This window comes from Corvus brachyrhynchos, unplaced genomic scaffold, assembly GCF_000691975.1.
Source record: "Corvus brachyrhynchos isolate BGI_N302 unplaced genomic scaffold, ASM69197v1 scaffold409, whole genome shotgun sequence".
Classification (NCBI taxonomy): Eukaryota; Metazoa; Chordata; class Aves; order Passeriformes; family Corvidae; genus Corvus; species Corvus brachyrhynchos.
This window is the reverse complement of record NW_008246059.1, coordinates 2741791-2759011: the sequence shown is the minus strand read 5'-3', so window position 1 is coordinate 2759011 and position 17221 is coordinate 2741791. Positions and strand designations below refer to the sequence as shown.

Genomic DNA, 17221 nt, shown 5'->3' with positions numbered 1-17221 from the left:
CTCCTGGCCCCAGGGCTGCCTGAATTCGTTCAGTGACACCTTTTCTCTTCTAAATAGACAGATCAGCGGTGTTAGACAGCTGAATGTTTTATTATTTCCATTTTTTTTTTCATTAAGTGAAGACTTCCTTTGTGACCAGGTTGAAGAAAGTAGCCCTGTTAACAAAAAAAAGGTCCTGAGAGTAAAACACAGAAGCCTGGTTTTTTTTCTTAGTGTTCAACTAGCTTTTCTTTTCCAAAGCAGAATAGAAGCTTTTCTCTGGAAGTGTTTCAATTTCCATATTCACATACTATTAATGGTGCGCAGTCAAGAGCAAGAGCACTAGAAATCCAAGTGGTCCCCAAACTGTAATGAAACAAACCATTGCAGAATGACGGTCTTTCTCTTTAGTCCCTTTAATCCTTCATCAAGCATTGCTTTCTCAGCACCGAATGCCACCTCTTCCCTGCACCCCCCATTCTTCCTCTCTCTGTTGTTTTTTTTTTTAATTTGCTTTTCAGCATGACAGGCAGTGGCAGTTTCATTAATTAATACTTCTCCAGCCCTCAAATCCACTGCTGTTTTTCAAATGTATCAAATAGTCATTGTGAGCATCAGGGAGGTTTTTGTTACAGTGCTTAACTTCTTCATGCTGTCCAAATCACATAAAGTTTAATTTTTCCAGTGTCTCAAACTTCTCTTGATTAATATAGATGCCTTGTGCCGCCACAGTGCTTGCCAACTCCACTGTTTATTATAAAGGAAATAAGGAACCATGGGACTGATTAGTACGTCAATTTATATATATCTTGTGTAGCATCTTCATTTATTTTAAGATGATTAACAGCGCGGAGGAGGCACCCCCCTCCTGGCACAGCGCTGCTCCCAGCGCTCCTCAAGAGCCCAGAATGGAGGCTGGGGGGGGCTGCGCGGGGGGGCGGGGGGCTGCCGGGGCTCCTCCGCCCGGGATCTAGGTTCCCTTCCGGAGATGCAGCGTGTGGGTGACCTCCGCGCCGCCGTGCTCTCTCCCCTGCAAGAAGGACAACACAGGGAAAAGCTCATTCTCGCCCCTGCTCCAAGGCACGACCCTCCAGCAAGTTGTGCCGGCATTCGTTACCCTTTATTAGCATCACGTACGTTCATCTTGACCCACCACGTGAGAACACTTTGGGGGGTTTTTTTTAAGCATCTCCCCCAAGAGCAAAGCGCGTCAGGCCCGTATATAAAGTCCCTGACGGACTAGAACAAGAAGTAACAGGATCTGGCGGAGCAGTTCAGAGAAGGCTGAGAACAAGGAGGGAAAGAAGAGGCCTCCAAAAAGTGGAATTTTGTGCTAGCCAAAAGGGATTCATAACTAGATCAGTGCTTTAAAAAGGCTGAAGTTTGACGTCACAGAGGCTGCTAAATGAAAAAAAACTGAATTCTTGTGCAGGTCTGTCAAATGCTAAGGCAGCTTTTTTCCCCCCTTGTCATCTTCCTTTTATTTTCTTAGCCAATTTTCATGAATAATTACCACATTGAAAAAAAATAGCAGGGATATTCTAAAATCAAGTGAAATTAAAGATAACATCATGAATAAGTGGGAGCCTGCAGCTCCCAAGAAAAGCTTTAAAATGACATTTAGAACATCACTGTCGGAACAATGCAGTTTACAATCCTGATCCTAAAACAACATGGCAAGATTAATCTTACATAAATGCATTATCCTTAAGCTAAAGTCTTGATGAAGTGAAACAGACCATTTTAAATTAATGCAACATAAAATACGGCACCCATGTAAAATCCAAGCAAGTTTCAAGCTGTGCCTATGGCAGCCCTCGAAATAGCTAAAGAAAGCCCAGCTCTGGTTGACATAATGTATTAAGTGCATCTCTTTTGTTAATAGATTTAGAAAATTCCTAATTAAACCTGGCCTGAGATTCATGACATTTACCAGTCAAAGTTTGGTTTTAAGGCGGAAAGATTTGCAACAAAATTAAAGAAAAAAAAAGCTGCTGTACAGACCGCAGTATATTTGAAATGTAGGAAACAGTAACTGAATGAGAGATGTGATAAAACTTCCTTAGTTGGATGCTGAATTTCCTGCAGTAAACTAAGAAAGATGCTTTACATTTTTGCGCGGCTGCATCATGCCTGAGAGACAGCCACAATTCCAGGAGGAGGCGTTCATCATTGGAACGCCTCGGATCGAACCGGCTCCGTGTACACGGGGGAGCACAGCAGAGCTTTGCGGGGCTGGCGAGGAGGGCAGGAGGGGAGGGGAGGGGATGGCAGGCACCTTGTCCCACTTTCCCTGGGCAGGAACTGAAAAAGGGGAGTCATTAGGGGCGCTCTTTTGCAATGGATAGCCTGCAAGGTGGTGAAGGCACGCCCTGCATGTCATGGATCACACAAAACAAGGGATCCAGGAAAAGGACAATCCATCCTCCCCACCTGCAAGGATAGCGCAGAGGGGATGGAGGTGATGGGTGGCTGAGCCCCTTTCAGGCACAGCTGTGCTCCCTGTTTCACCAGGGAACAGCACCTGAGCTTCACGTGTGCCAAAACCCACTCAGTGGCTCAGCCCCCTGTACTCACACTGTCCCAAGGTACGGTCAGATTTTGAACCAGCTGATACAGAGTTGGATTGAATTCTTCCTGAAATAAAAATGTTTTCCCTTTTAAAAAGTAGGCTTTCTTCACTTTCAATGAAGTGGCAGATCTTTACGTGAAACCTACAGCTTTCCATGCCAAAAGCTGCTCTCATAGCAACTTCCAGGGCTTTTCCCCAGTTAACAGGAAAAACCCAGTTTGTGTGCATGTTAATATGCTGGAGACAGATTATTGCATGACATTGAAGTAAATTGCAAGAAGCACAAATACCACTGCAGTTTGCTGGCAAGGGACAAGTGTTGGGACAAGAACTACAGCTCCTAATCCTGTCTCTAATGCTCATAAAGTAACAGACATACAGTACATGCATATTACTCAGATGCCAGTACAGCAGCCTCCATGGTTCCTTGATTGTTTGCACTATAATCTCCATATGTATGAACGAGACAAATTAGGTTGCCATTTATTTGTTCATTATCTATTATTTTGATTAATGGAATTCTTGTTCTCAGAATAACTATTTAAAAATAACATTTGCAATAATGAGGACTGAACTATTAATCATGATCTTTGGAAGAAACTCTGCAAGGAACTGGGGCAAGACATTTCATATGAACAAATGTCATAAATAGGACTTCTAACAGACAGTACTAGAATTTTGAGTGCAAGAAAACCCAAACCAGGCAAACTCAGAAACCAATAGTTTAAATAACTTTTTAATCTGGGTTAGGTTTTTTGCCTCCTCCCCTTCTCTGTAAAGTCGCTTTAGGACATGCAGAGCTATAGTGTTGCTGGACTATAAAAACATTACAGGTAACAGATGTCCCCAGCTTTTCCCCCAAGCTCCTTTACAACACACACATTGCTACATATACATATACATATATATATATATATATATATATAGTGTTTTCTTGATGGTTCTCTCCAGCCCGTCTATCCCCTAAGTTCTCGCTATTCAAATTTATGCTATTTCAAATATTGAATGCTGCAAGAAATATTTTAAAATTCTTAGAGTGGAGAAAATGAAGGTTTAGGGACCCCTTAATGAAGGTACTTTACCCTTGTCACACAGTAGGTACAGGACCTACTGCACACCCCTCTCTTCAGTGAATGAGGCCCAAGAACTGTGCTGTCCAGAAAGAAGGACAATCAGTGCTTTCTGGCATGTGGAAAGCTTCAGCCAGAGAATTCAGGATACCAACAGCTGGGTTTTTTCCCTGGGCTGCAGCTTCTAATTAATTTTCAGTGAATAAAAGGGTGTTTTTCTGGAGAGGACAAAGGTTGGAGCTTTGGGGGTTTTCCTTGTTTCGCTCACACAGAAGATGGAGAACTTGGGTGTCTCTGACTCCAGTGCTGCAAATATAGTTCATATATATATATATACACTCAACTAGAGAGAGCTCTCCCTCACTGCCAACCAGTAAATCATGCCTTCTGAACACCCAATTTCTTGTCCCTTAAAATTTTTAGAGCATATTGATTGACACTGATAGAGCATAAACTATATTCCTAAAGTGGGCCAAGTTTTTATACGGCTTTAAAAACGCAGAAGGAGAAGTCAAATGCACGGCGTATGCCTTAGAAACTGCTACCGCTGCTGTCACCACTGTGAAAAAGCAGGCTCCAGACTGACTCCTGTACCACTGGGAATTGGGCTTCTGGCTGCAGTGCTGCAGCATCAGGCAGTGTCTCTGAAATGACCCCACGCTTTAGGAGAGCCTTGCTTTGAGACACACATGGTTGCAGGGCCCCTTCTGAAGGGGAGCCAGCTTTTGTCTTGCCATGTATACGCAATTGAAGCGCGCTCCCCAAATTCATGCCTACTAAATCATGTCTCTGGATGTCGCTTAGACTACGCCAAATTAAGATACATATTCATTGTGGATAAGCAAGCTTTATTATGTATATACTGGGATATTTAGCATTTATAAAAATATTCAGAATATTCAATATGTTTAATATTTCAGCTTTTCAAGAGAATCCACATGACTTAGCACAGATTGTATTGACTTGGGGTATGTAATGAGCATTTTTTGTCCTTTAGATAAAGAAGAGTAGGAAATATTCCAAAGTTCATGGGAAATTCATTTTATGTAAAAATGTCATTTTGGTTTGGGTTTTTTTTAAAGCATTCAGGTAGAAATAAGAAACCACAATAAATAATGTTATGAATTAGTATCTTATTTCCTACATTTTATTTATATTTCATCGGTGCTGATAACAAAGCATGAAACACACGTTAGCTACTGTTAGCCCAGTGCTAACAGTAGTAAAACTGTGTGTGTTTGATCTTTTTTATACAGTGCTATAGGTGACCTCCTTTTCAGTGATGCTGAACACCTGCACCTCCTGTTGGTGGTTCACTACCCTAAAATAGGGTTCTTATTTAGACACCTAAATATAGATTTAGCTGGTTCGTTTTTGAAAAAGCCTGGCTGTAGACCCTATTTTTAACATGCAGAATTAGAATTATTCTGTGATAAAACTGCTATTCAACGTAGCACTGTTGTAAGCTACCATGCTGGCGGATTTGAAAAGCCCTACCTAACACTGTTTCATAAAGGAAACCTTTAGAGATGATCTTCTGGCTCACTAGAGAAGGGAATGGGGGAACCATGAAATACTAATGTTAATATTTTTACTCTTTGGCAGACTACTCAGGGGAAGATATTTTACCTGTGAGGTGGAAACATTATGTAAAGTGAATCATTTCCACTTGACATCAAAAAAAACCCTCTTTCCTTCTCAAACTACCGTACATGGTAACCAGTGTTTCTTGCTCGGAGCATGTGCGTGGCACTTCTGTAACTTGAACTGACTTTACACCATAAACCCTCACGAATAGATCTGTCCCCAATTAAGAAATGAAATGAAGACATGGAGTGACAACATTTTAAGTGGGAAATGGTAATGTTAACAGAATGCTGCAGGCACCGTTCTCAGTGAGAGCTCATTTCTGTGCTTCTGAAGGCCCCTACAGCTGCATGTGGAAATGAGAGTATTCCCTCTGTAATGCCCAGGGACTGTGCAGGTGGAGTCTTCTGGGGGAGCACAATGCCTGCCCACCACGCGAGCTGGCAAAACAGCAGACAACTGAATAATCCTACCCGACACAGACACTGACAAATTGAGACAAAGGCTGGTACTGAGGAGCAAACAGGACAAAAGAAAGGGAACTATCTCCTGCAGAAGTGATCACACTGCATCTTCTCTGAAAATACTGATTGGCATGAGATGAAGCCATTCAAGAAGCTAACCCCTACTCGGTGTTCTGCTGTATTGAGATGCTGTAAGTTAATCAAATGCTTTGAAGGCAGACTGGCAGATAGCACAAGCAAGCTACCTTCACCATGGAAGAAGTCAGCCAATAAATTCTGGCATGACAATAGTTTACAAACACAAGATTATGAGTCAATTTATTGTGCAGTAATACAACCCAAATTACAAAAAGAGTCCAGATGTGGTCTGAGCTACCACATTTCATTTTGGATATATATGGCCATTTCAGAATTTTTTGGAAATGTATTTCCAACTTTGACCTTTCATTGTCTTCTAGAAGAAGAAAGCCCAGATGCCTTCAGAATGTGATCTCAACTACACATGAGAGAAAACCATGAGCATGAAAAGACGAAAGAGCATTTTAAAAGATGCTTAGGTTTACTAAATCTACATTATTGAACTGATGAGAACCAAAGACTAGCTGAGCGAGTTGGCAGAGCTGCAGTGTTTCACTCTGACACACTCACAGTGCGTCTCTGTCATTCACTCTGTTACTGAGAGATGTGTCCTTGCACAATTTTATCAGATAAGCATCATAAGGGGGACGCTACAGCGTAACTTTTCAGCTACTGTCCCGCAAAAGCAAAGTAAACATTGCCCACAGCTACAACAACTGAAGTGCTATGCCATCTTGGAAACTTTTATGAGAATTGTTGGCCACTCCTATGGCTTGGTGTCAATCCAGATGCTCTTGTGACAGAGGCTGGGTTCTCCATGCAGCCTTTGGGCCAGAAAGATGCAAGGACAGAGAGAAGGTGCCAAGAGTCTTCATGAAGGGTGCAGCACAGGAACTAGGCAATGTGGTGGTGCCCAGTGAGAATGTTTAATGAGCAAGTGGAAACCAACCCATAAACTTCATAATGTTGGGAGTAGCACAGAGATGCATTCTCTAAGCATGGCTAAAACATCTGCAATAGTTTAGTAAGAGACAGGAGGACAAGGGCTGCTATAGTGAAAATTAAACTAAAAGTGAGGATGAAAGGAAACGTAAGTGATGCTGAAGGCTGTTTCACAGTGGCAGAGAAGCGCCCAGGAGAAGGTGTGCTCTGAAACCCACCTGCCAGGCTGCAAATGGAATAGGAAGGTCCAGGCTATAACACTATTCTCCAAAGACATAAGATACATGAAACAAATTCTGTTTAACGATTTTCTGTGTAACGGCTTTGTCATGTATAATTCAGAGCTCTGAGAAGTGTTTGTTAAGACAGGAAACGATATACTAGAAACAGGAAAGCACACTAAGAGAGTCCAGGGAAACTGGTGGATAAGAACTTTTCAAAGGCCAGATACTGGATATCAGGGTACAAATACTTTTCAGAAAAAAGAAGACTAAACATTAATTGTCTTATTGCAGCAGAAAATGTGTTAATTGTAAAAGCAAATTTCCAGGAATTCTTTATGTACTATCTCACTATTACATGTCAGGGCACATTACAGAGTTACCTATCCCACCCAGTCCCCAGTAAGCCAGTAACATGTTTATTTGAACACTAACTACCTGTTTTACAGTTAACTGATGCTCTATATATCAGATTCTGATAAAATGCTTAAAAAATTTAAGATTTTTTAAAAATTAAGCAATACCATTATTATTTATACATGTTATAGAACAGTCAGTGCTCTAGTGATGAGTATCATTGTGCAATTTTTTTCCCAGCTACCACATTAAAAACCAAACACCCAATTAATTGTAAAACATACTTGTTTTGAGGCATCTGCGGAGGTGGTGTGAACTTCAGTACCTCGGAGTCCATTAGACTCAAATACCACTGTGGGAACAAGGGGGCTTGTTAACAGATGAACATTCAAGCTTCGTTAGTGTGTGTACATTATTTGAGACCATTACAGATTAACCACGTTCAAAAAAAGACACCAGCTACTAGCCTGTGGCCGGAAAATACCAATTTACCGTAACACTTACTGGAAGAGAGTGTGCTAATGGCAGCCTAGGGCCACTGCCCTTTTTAATTCAGACTTCAGCACTGAAGAAAGCAATCACTGACAACATTAATTATCAGTGTATGTGTAAAGGGACCCTCTTCTTGCATTACTTACCATTTGGCTTCTGTCATTTTGCATCAGCCTGGCTTATGTATGCATCATTCACACTTTTGAGGAGGAACCCGCTACTCTCACTGTCTCATGCAATGCGCTCAGGAGGTCTCATGACACCGGTGGCTTCAGTCTCCTCCAGCCTCAACCACAGACCGTGTCAGGTTAAAAATGGTTGATAGGGATTTACCATTTTTAGGGCTGACCAGTCTGAGGAAAAATCTTGTTTCCCACAAAAATGTTCCTGTCAACAGCAACGACGAGGCAAAACAAAGCCTTATGTTGTGCTGAAAGGGGTACTTTGATTTCAATTTGTGCTGGTGGCAACAGAATTCATTAGCATATTCATTTCTGAGTACCCTACTCTCTAATTAAAATAAAACATTTGCAAATAGACTTATCTTAAATGCATTGCAATTTTATGGAGTTTGGGCAGGGATCAGGTAAGGAATATATGGAGAACAAGAGCAATAGTCATAAAAATAAAAAACCTGTCTATTAGATTTAGGTACTGGAATTACTTAGGTTAACATGGTATGTGAAATTGAATTCTTGGCATTTTGTTAGCTGAATCTGAAGGCAGGCAAGTGGGAAAGGGAGAAAGCAAGAGCGAGTGTGAAAAGGTACCTGCATGGGACCTCTGATGAGTCCTGAGGTGGCTGGGTTGGGTAAAGCATTTTCCACATTCTCTGCAGACACGGAAAGTTGAGAAGAAAACATTATGCCAGAAGAAAACATCATTAGTATGTCTAATGTGTCATTATGTGAGGCTACCTTCAGGCCCTGGATGACAACTGTCAGCCTTCATCTAGGCACTGGCTGACAGGCTAGGCACACACAGGACTGCAAGAATGCATAAATTACATTGAATTAAAAAATGCTCCCCATGATGTGCCCGCACCAGGACTGGCATGTCAGGTGTGCGCTTTTCAGAGCAGCTGGATCCACTTCTCAGCCATCACCCAGCTTTGTCAAGCAGTACATCAGGCAAATCAAAGTGACTCCAGCGTGGCGGAGACAAGTCACATGGATAATAGGAAGTGAGTAGGACCAGAGCCCGACTGTCCCCCCCAGGCGGCAATACCTCAGAGACAAATGCAGAGCGAGCAGAGCCATCGCAGACTGATCAAACCTTTCGCCCCTGCCTACCTGCCTGCCGGTGCTGCTTTGACCCCGGACCTCTGAGGCACAGACGAAAGACATCTGTGAATGAAAGTGTCATTCCGGACATTTTGAGCTGGTAGCAGCACAGCAGCCTTCCCCAGCCCTGGGTAAACATGTTTTCTAGGCCATTAGCATTTGTGGAAAACCGTTCAAACCTCTCCTTTTTCTCCAAAGGTCAGTTTACAGCATCTGACTTAAAGGGCTGGTCTTTGTCTTTTTGCTGCTGATCAAAAAAGACACATTTGACTTTTATTGGGCTTTTTTATTATTAAAAAAAATGTTTGAACATCATCTTTTCTATTTTGGTAAAACACCCTCTTCAAAAGAAAAGAGTCGATGTTTCCATTTGCCACTGGAATACTTCGGCTTTTAAAGAAATTCTGAGAGGGTTGTCAACAGAAGTGAAGTTTCAGCTTTTCTTTCATATCCCCCCTCCCCAGTTAACAGCATTTAAAAAGAATAAAATTGGAACAAAAAAGTGGCAATAAAAAAACCTCCACACAACTGAAAAATTTACTGCAGGATGCCACAGGATTCATCCAAAATATGGATGCTGCAGCTGAAAATGAATGGAGAAGATGACAGCTGCAATCTACTCTGCTGGTATGACACCAAGCATCCCAGGATGGTTTCCACCACACCATATACTGCAAAGAATATGCAGTATTCTTTGTATGCTGCAAAAGTATGCTGCAAAAAAGCTTCCAAACAAACACCCCACTCACAGACTGTTTTCTCCTTTTATAATAGCACCTCCTGCAGATGGCAGCACAGTCTGCATAATACACCTGAACACTCTCGCTCACAAAATTAAGTTTCTGGCAGCCAAATACAAGATCATGATTTGGGGGAAAATCCAGATCAGATATACTGACACACACACACACAAAAGCAAAAAAAACCAAACCAAAACAAAAACAAACAAATAATCAACAACAAAAAAAACCACTAACAAAACTATTTTAAAACATCACGTAAGTGTCCTAAGCATCAATGAGAACCTTACTGAACTATAATGGGAGGGGTTTGCCTTGTAAGGCAGTCAAGATTGAAGCAGGATTTCTGAGCTGTTACGAGTGTTTTTCCCCTCACTGGCCAGAACTGTAGCTGCAAGCTGGAAAACAAAGCTGAGGGAAGCGTGTGGAGGAACCAGCTGTGGCCTTTGCAGGAGTGCCATGGTGACTGCTGGACAGGCAGGGACTGGCACAGCAGCTTTGTGAAGCCCAGGAGAGCTGGGTTCCTCCAGTCATGGTTCTGACACCTCTGGAGAGACATTTAATCCCTCTATAACCCACGTCTCCTTCTGCTGAAGGGGAATACATTTATCTCAGAAGCCATCACTAACCTGATCCAACAGCCTTCATGGAAGCACTGCTCCCACTCATGAGGGACAGTTGAGGATGCTGTTGTAAGCCAATGTATAAACACGCAGGGTGAGTGGGTTAAGACTTCCACCTAACCCATCCCTACCACTCACTTTATGGGAGTTATTCAAAAAATCTGGTGGAAAAAATGGATAGCTCCCAGGTGTATTTGCCATTGTTGCATTTCCTAAGTAGCACCATAAAGCTTTTGATAGTTCAAAGCTTTGAGCCATGGGCGTGGCTGCTGAAAGACAATGACCCTATGAGTCATCACTCAGGGTATCCTCTAGGTGAACAAAGGTGGATAACTACAGGTGTTCAAAAATTAAGGTAAATGAACAGGACTGTGTGAATGGAATTCCTGTGAAATCCATGCTCAAAGCTGGTCTCAACCCTGAAGAAAGAGTGCATCTGCTGCCATAACCCACCCAATACCTAAATGGCATGAATAAAATAAATAACCACTCTTAAATATAACAGTAAGATTCTCTCTACAAGCATTTGGGAAGACTGGGCAGTGTGAAACAAACCTAGCCTAAGCACAGCAAGCTTCATGTTTGCAGCTGTATCACAACAGTACACACAACAACTCTCTTCCAAGGACACACTGGAACAAACACGAATGTAAAAGAAAGGATCCCAAAAGTAAATGTAGCCACTCAAAAGGAAGTTGAGCACTGTACTACCACACACTAAAATAGTCTATTGTGATCCAAGATGACATCATATACCAAAAAAACCCAAGTAAAGTCTATTGGGAATATTCAACTAAGGAAAAACCATGACAAATAGTGTACCTAAGCGGGATTTTGGGCTGTCCTTTATGTCATGATTGCCATATTCACATTACAGTATTAAGGCTAAATTGAATGATGCATACTGACTCAGAGGACCCAGCCTATGTAGAGCAATATGTTATTTCAGGCGAAGTTCAATTACCCTCCTCTGTTTGCAGTTGGTAGGATCTCATTCCTTTTGCCTGAAGCAGCTTTTTATTTGAGTGCTATGAAAAACAGCCATCATGCCAATTGGTTTGGAGAAACATCAACAACTTGGAAGTTGTATATAAAATGAAGACAAGCTACATTAAAAAAAAAAAGAGGTTTCAAATTCTGAAAACTTGATTGCTGTAAAACACTTGGAATGAAAGAAGAGGTTTCAAAGCAGAGATGGGCACTAAATAACTTCCAGTTAACGTGTCTCTAGAAATCACTGCCCAGCAAAAACATTTTGGCAATAAAATTCCTCTTTAAAAAGCAGGTAAATAGAGACCTCTTTAGAAACCCTGCCCCTATTTTACTTTGTTCGAAAAGTCATCATGAATTTTCTGGTCCTTGCCTTCACTAAGTCAACTTCTATTTCCCAGCTTTTACTGTTTCTCTCTTACCCCTCCTAACATGGCTGGGAGCTCACTGGATCAGTAAGATTTCTCTGAGCAGGCTGACACAATGTAATAACATCAAGGAGGGCACCCACATGAAGGTACCCCAAGTTGGGGGTGGAACAATGGTGGAACTGGTACTTAGAGCAGGAAGTGGGCAGGGAGAAACTTTAGACAACAATCCACTGGGACGGAGAAAGCAAAGCCGGCAGGACAAAAAAATCTCTAAGGAACGCTGAAACTGCAGTTTTAGAAACTAAGCAGTCTTCCTCTGCTTCCTTAACAAAACCCAGGAGCCTGATGTTGGTTAGCCCCTAAGCACCTGCGAAATGATCTGCTCAATAAATAACAGGCCCCTACACAGCACCACCTTTGAAGTGACTGAGCAGAACTGACAATGGGGTGGCTGAAAGGTGCAACTCACCCATGGACTATGTCAGACAGATTCTGCCTTCCTGTCTTCTCTAAAAGGCCCTTCCGCCAAGACCTGACCTAACGCTCTGGGCTCCTTCCTTGCCTCAACTTGCACACACCTTCTGGGCACTAGACCACAGCTGTCCTTAAAACTAGCAGCTTCCAAGTGTCCTGGATTTTGTACCACTTGCAAAAAGCTCCATTTCACACATGCTTTTGACAAAAGAGAGCACATTATGTCAAGTGAGGACACCGGAACACCAGCCTGGAATGTGTGCTCTTTTCATGTGGAGTTGATTTGCACAACTTCTACAAAGAGAAGAGTATAAAAAATAGCATGGTTTACAAATGGTGAGAGGTGAGACTATGGCTCCAATTCGCCTCTCCTACAGACACACACACCTCTCACGTGTAATCAACCAGTGTGATTTTCAGTTTCCACTGAGACAAACTAATTCTGGCAGATCATCAGAAGAGTATGGTTTCAAACGCAAATATGTAGGTGTATTTTTATTTACATGGCAGTTGAGCTTTTTTAGTCCCTGAACTTTTAAACTGGCTATTTGCACAACTGATTTTTCTGCTTATGTGAATTAGTAGGCACATATTCAGCTCTACCTCTTTTTAATTATAAGCATACAAACAGATCAAAAGACTCATTTGAAAAATATCTAGCAGCCTTTGATATGGACAAGGAAGATCTTAAGACTTTTGTCAAGAAAGACAAAGGACAGTGACAAGTGATTATCCCTCTGTGTTGCTGGAAGACTTGTTTGCAGACAAAACTGAACAAAACCTCCAAAATAACATCACAGATAAGCCCCAGAGGACGTTTATTTCGCCTGAAGCAAAAAGAGGATGATGTGTGCCAGCACCAGCATATCGGGGGATCTTCCTGTGACAGCACATCTGTGTAACTCTAGCCTGCTTGAAGCAAGAGGACAAAGGAACAGCAGTACTCCAGGTGGAACCAGATACATTTAACCTGCGACAGAAATGTCACAAAGTGCATAAGGGGGGGATGCTGCAATGTTAAGAGAGCAGTAAACAAACCTATTCAAGCCTATCCAGCAATGATAAAAACAGTGAACTTGTAATCCTAGCCATTAAAGGAAGAGAAGGAAAACACGGGGAAACAGCATGTCATGACTCCGAACAAAGAAGGAACAAGCAAGCTATGTCCTCAGCTATGGAAGGCCTTGTGAAAATCGTACCTGTGTGATCTAGGACAGGGCTGTTGGCACCACAGGTTTGGTACAGTGAAGCAAGGTCCTTTGGAATGTATGTTTTAAAGATATTTAAAATGTCCAAATGTTTCTCATGCCCATCTGATCCCAGATCCTGTTTGCTGGAGTGTAAAGCCGGAGCAACTCCCACGGCGCTAGGCTGAGGCTGCAGCACTGGACTCACTCGTGCTACCGCTGTGCAGTTTGCCAATGTCCTGATCTCATTCCCAGCCTTCACGTGAGGCTCCCTCTGAGGCACCGACGGCTCTTCATGTTTAGGGTACTGCTCACTCTTACAAAGAGGATGGTACTGCAGCGGGGGGTTGTATTTGGCCTTCATGGAGTCAGATGCACAGTGCTTACCTGGAGAGGCAAACCCAGTACTTCCTTGGGGAACCACATACTTTTCCACTTGCTTACTGTTGGTGGGCTGTGTGCTAGGCCTGGATATGACCGTTTGAGTAGGTGTTACGCTTCTGCCATAGGTTCCCATTTGCGTAAGTTTGGAATTCGTTTCATATTTGCTTTTTTGTTGTGCTGCTATGCCGTATTGCTCCTGGGAATGGTTTAACTTGGGCTGCCTGTACCCATCCAGACCTGACATGCGTGAACCACACTGGCCGAGGGCATGACTGTCCTTTGATGGATGCGTACTCACAGACTTTGCAGTCATCCCGACAGAAAGAGAGCTGGGTTTGGAACCTGGCAATGCACTTAGCACTTGAGTACGTGTAAATCTGGCAATGGGCAAAGGCTGGCACTCCTTACCACCGAGAACTGGAGGGGGGCCAGTGCGCCCACTCCTTGCCAGAAAGACCAGGTTGTTTTTAATACTCTTGAATCCATTCTGTTGAACCCAAGGGGGTACCATCGAGTTACAGCTGATTTTGTGCAAAATTCTTTTGTGCATCCACAGGACTTCAGGGTAGTAGGTCTTGTGACTGCAGAAAGGACACGGGTAGACAATTAAAGCAGCTTGCAAGGATGTATTCATGTATTTATTGCATGAATTATCCCTTGTTGATTTTTCACTCAAATCAAGTGGAGCTACCTCTAGAGCTTCAGCACTTTTTTCTATCAGAGGATGCTCCCTGTGCAAGTCCAGCAAATTTTCTCTAGCACGACTAGCCTGCACTTCAAGCGATGTTTTCAAGTCCATGACCATGTCTGAAGATGTCTGGCCCACACCCGAAGCAAAGCTAGCAATGTGACTGGAGCAAGGAAGCCCTTGGCTGTGATGAAATACTGGCATCTTTATGTCTGCAGAACCTTGGTATTTTGAAAAGGGTTCCTTGATGACACCCTCCAGTGCTGAGACCAGAGCAGGAATCTCTGGTTTAGATTCCCTGGCCTCATTTTCTCTGGCGTTGCGGCCTCCCAGCTTTGGGAGTTCATCCAACTGATACGTTATCATTGGGGTTTCCTCTTCAGGGAAGTTGCAGCGGTATGGCTTTCCATCTGAATGGGACAAACAAAAAAATATCATTGTCGTTTTACACAGAAAGGAGCCCAAAAGACAAAGCATAATTCAAGATTAGAGTAAGATAGCAGGAGAAAAAGGAAACTTCAGTATTACTATTGTAATGACGTGCTACAGACCAAATGTACTGCATGAGCAAGAAAATCTTGAAATAAGACACAACAGCTCAATTTACTTTTAAAGACGACTGCGGAGTCTGGATAAACTCTCTAATACTGCATGTTCATGACATTTTGAAGAAAAAACAATTCAATAACATACCCATGTTAAAATTCTGGGACTGCGAGAAAAATAAACAAATCTGCAACCATTTAATGCTTTAACAAAAGCAAAGATAATGGAGCCAGATAAAACTGACCTAGTTAAAGGTCCGTCAGCTCTTCCATTACAAGCCCCTATTTTCAAAGGGTTTATAACTCAGCGATAAAAATTGGCTCCACACGGAAACCAACCATATAAGCAGGTACAGCATACAGAATAAACTGCCCACTTTAAGGGGGACTTTTGCAGCGGCCAAGTATAAACGATGAGTTGTAGAGGATGCAAATTTTTAATTTTCTGTCCTTTAGTTAAAAGCAGATATTTTTCTTTTGTTTTTTAAATTTGTTTTTCTTTGTAACATGTGTTTATGTTTCAATCAAACTTTAGGAAAATTTTGTGACTGCTCAATCCATAGGAAGATAAGAATTCAACATTTCAGCCATTTAGATTACAGAGCTCAAAACACTCTTTTCATTTTCCTCATTTTCATTTCTCAGATCTCCAGAGTAGATTTATCCACCTAACATATGTCCTGGAAAGGGAACATAGTGGGCAGCAATTAGAGCTGTTTAGGGCGAAAGAGAAGAGTAGGATTTGTTTTGCTGGGAGCATGGCTACCTCTGCCTGCTCTCCTGATGCTGACCTCTCAGAGCCACTGATGAAGCCAATGAATCCCTTCAAATCAGTTCACAGATCAATTCCACAGAGATTTTCATCGCAGCAGTAATGCTTACTGCACTGAATCCATTTAGCATGTAACTGAATTGAATCATCTGACAAACTTTCAGTTTCAATTAACACGCAGTTAATGAGCCACTGCCAGGCAAGTGTAAGAAGACCATGCTCCATCTAAAACATCACCAGTCCGAAGTGATCACCGCATCTGTAGGAGGGGTGAGAAGGGGGAAGGAGTGAACTGCTCTAGAGCTGCATATCCTCTCACATCAGCTCAGAAAAGCCAACCCTTCAGAAAATCGAGCACTGTTCATTAGCGCAGGGCACTGCCACGGGCGTTATTCTGCACGGCGCAATGGAAGAACCACGCTGTTGGCTGGAGCTGCTCTGCAAATAGAGTCTACTTAGCCTCACCTTCAATTCAGGCAAAAACATTCTTAAGCTTTTGTTTAATTCGAGGTAATTAGGTTAAAAATAACCCATAGGTTTGCAGCCTCGCAGGGCTGAATGCTCACTCTGCTAAGATCATTTTCCTTTCAAACTCTCCAAGGGGGTATATTCAGGGGCTAAAAAAAACCTCACAACCCAGAAACTTGTTTTTCCCATATTGCAGGGACAAGGTTTTGGGAAAGCACATGCCCAGCACTACTAGCCAAATTTACAGTTTGAAACAAAGACACCACATGCAGCAGTGAAATCTGACACTGCACATCTGTGTTGTTTTCAAAGCATATCTGTCAAAGCCCAAAATATTTGTGCTCTTAAATAAGATTTTAAGGTTTCTTTTTATGATCACAAGGAGTGGCTGCTTTGATCATTGTAGTAAATAATAAAGCAAAGCAAACCAAATCCTTTGGTTGCAGCAGTACTCCGTGAAGAGAGAACCAATCTGCTGGCTGTGCTGGGCAAAGGAGGGAGGCGGGAAACCACTGCCAGCCCCATTCCAGGCACTGCAGAGCTGGGAGGCTCTTGGTTCACCTGTGCAGCCGAGATGAAGGGGGGAATCAGCAGATACCTGCAACTCCCAGGTTGCTCTGTGTAGCACAGACATCCCTGAATACTTTCTTGCTTGGTCAAAATCAATGTACCAAGCTGTTTCAGCAAAGAGGACATGGTCGGACTGCGAGAGGTGGCACATGTCAGATCTGGGCTTGATCTTTAGGTCTGGACTGTTCAGTTTAGGTCTGTACTTGGGGAGGGGAGGAGGAGGAGAAAACAGAGAGAGCCCACAGTCCCATGTGCCCCAGTAAAGCCTGGGACTGCAAACTTTGAGGTGGCTGCAGTCCTTTTTGTCCTATTTCCTAGTGCATCTGTCTATGAAAAAGGGATTTTCCAGGTGGAAAATCTAACA

General features: G+C 42.6%; 1 protein-coding gene across 2 annotated transcripts in view; it reads right to left on the bottom strand.

The window, feature by feature from the left end:
* Nucleotides 1-74: 74 nt before the first annotated feature.
* Nucleotides 75-17221, bottom strand: part of ZNF516 (zinc finger protein 516) — an 81473-nt gene continuing 64326 nt past the window's right edge. The window contains exons 2-6 of one of the 2 annotated variants that reach the window (XM_008642703.2): nt 13443-14912; nt 11367-11405; nt 8533-8604; nt 7555-7622; nt 75-1009 (exon numbers count right to left, since the gene is read on the bottom strand). In XM_008642703.2, coding sequence (XP_008640925.1) covers nt 950-1009; nt 7555-7622; nt 8533-8604; nt 11367-11405; nt 13443-14912 — 1709 coding nt within the window. In that variant the 3' untranslated portion in view covers nt 75-949. Of the gene's footprint in view, nt 1010-7554; nt 7623-8532; nt 8605-11253; nt 14913-17221 lie in introns of those variants that run through there. The other variant, XM_017746167.1, reaches the window with a different exon arrangement.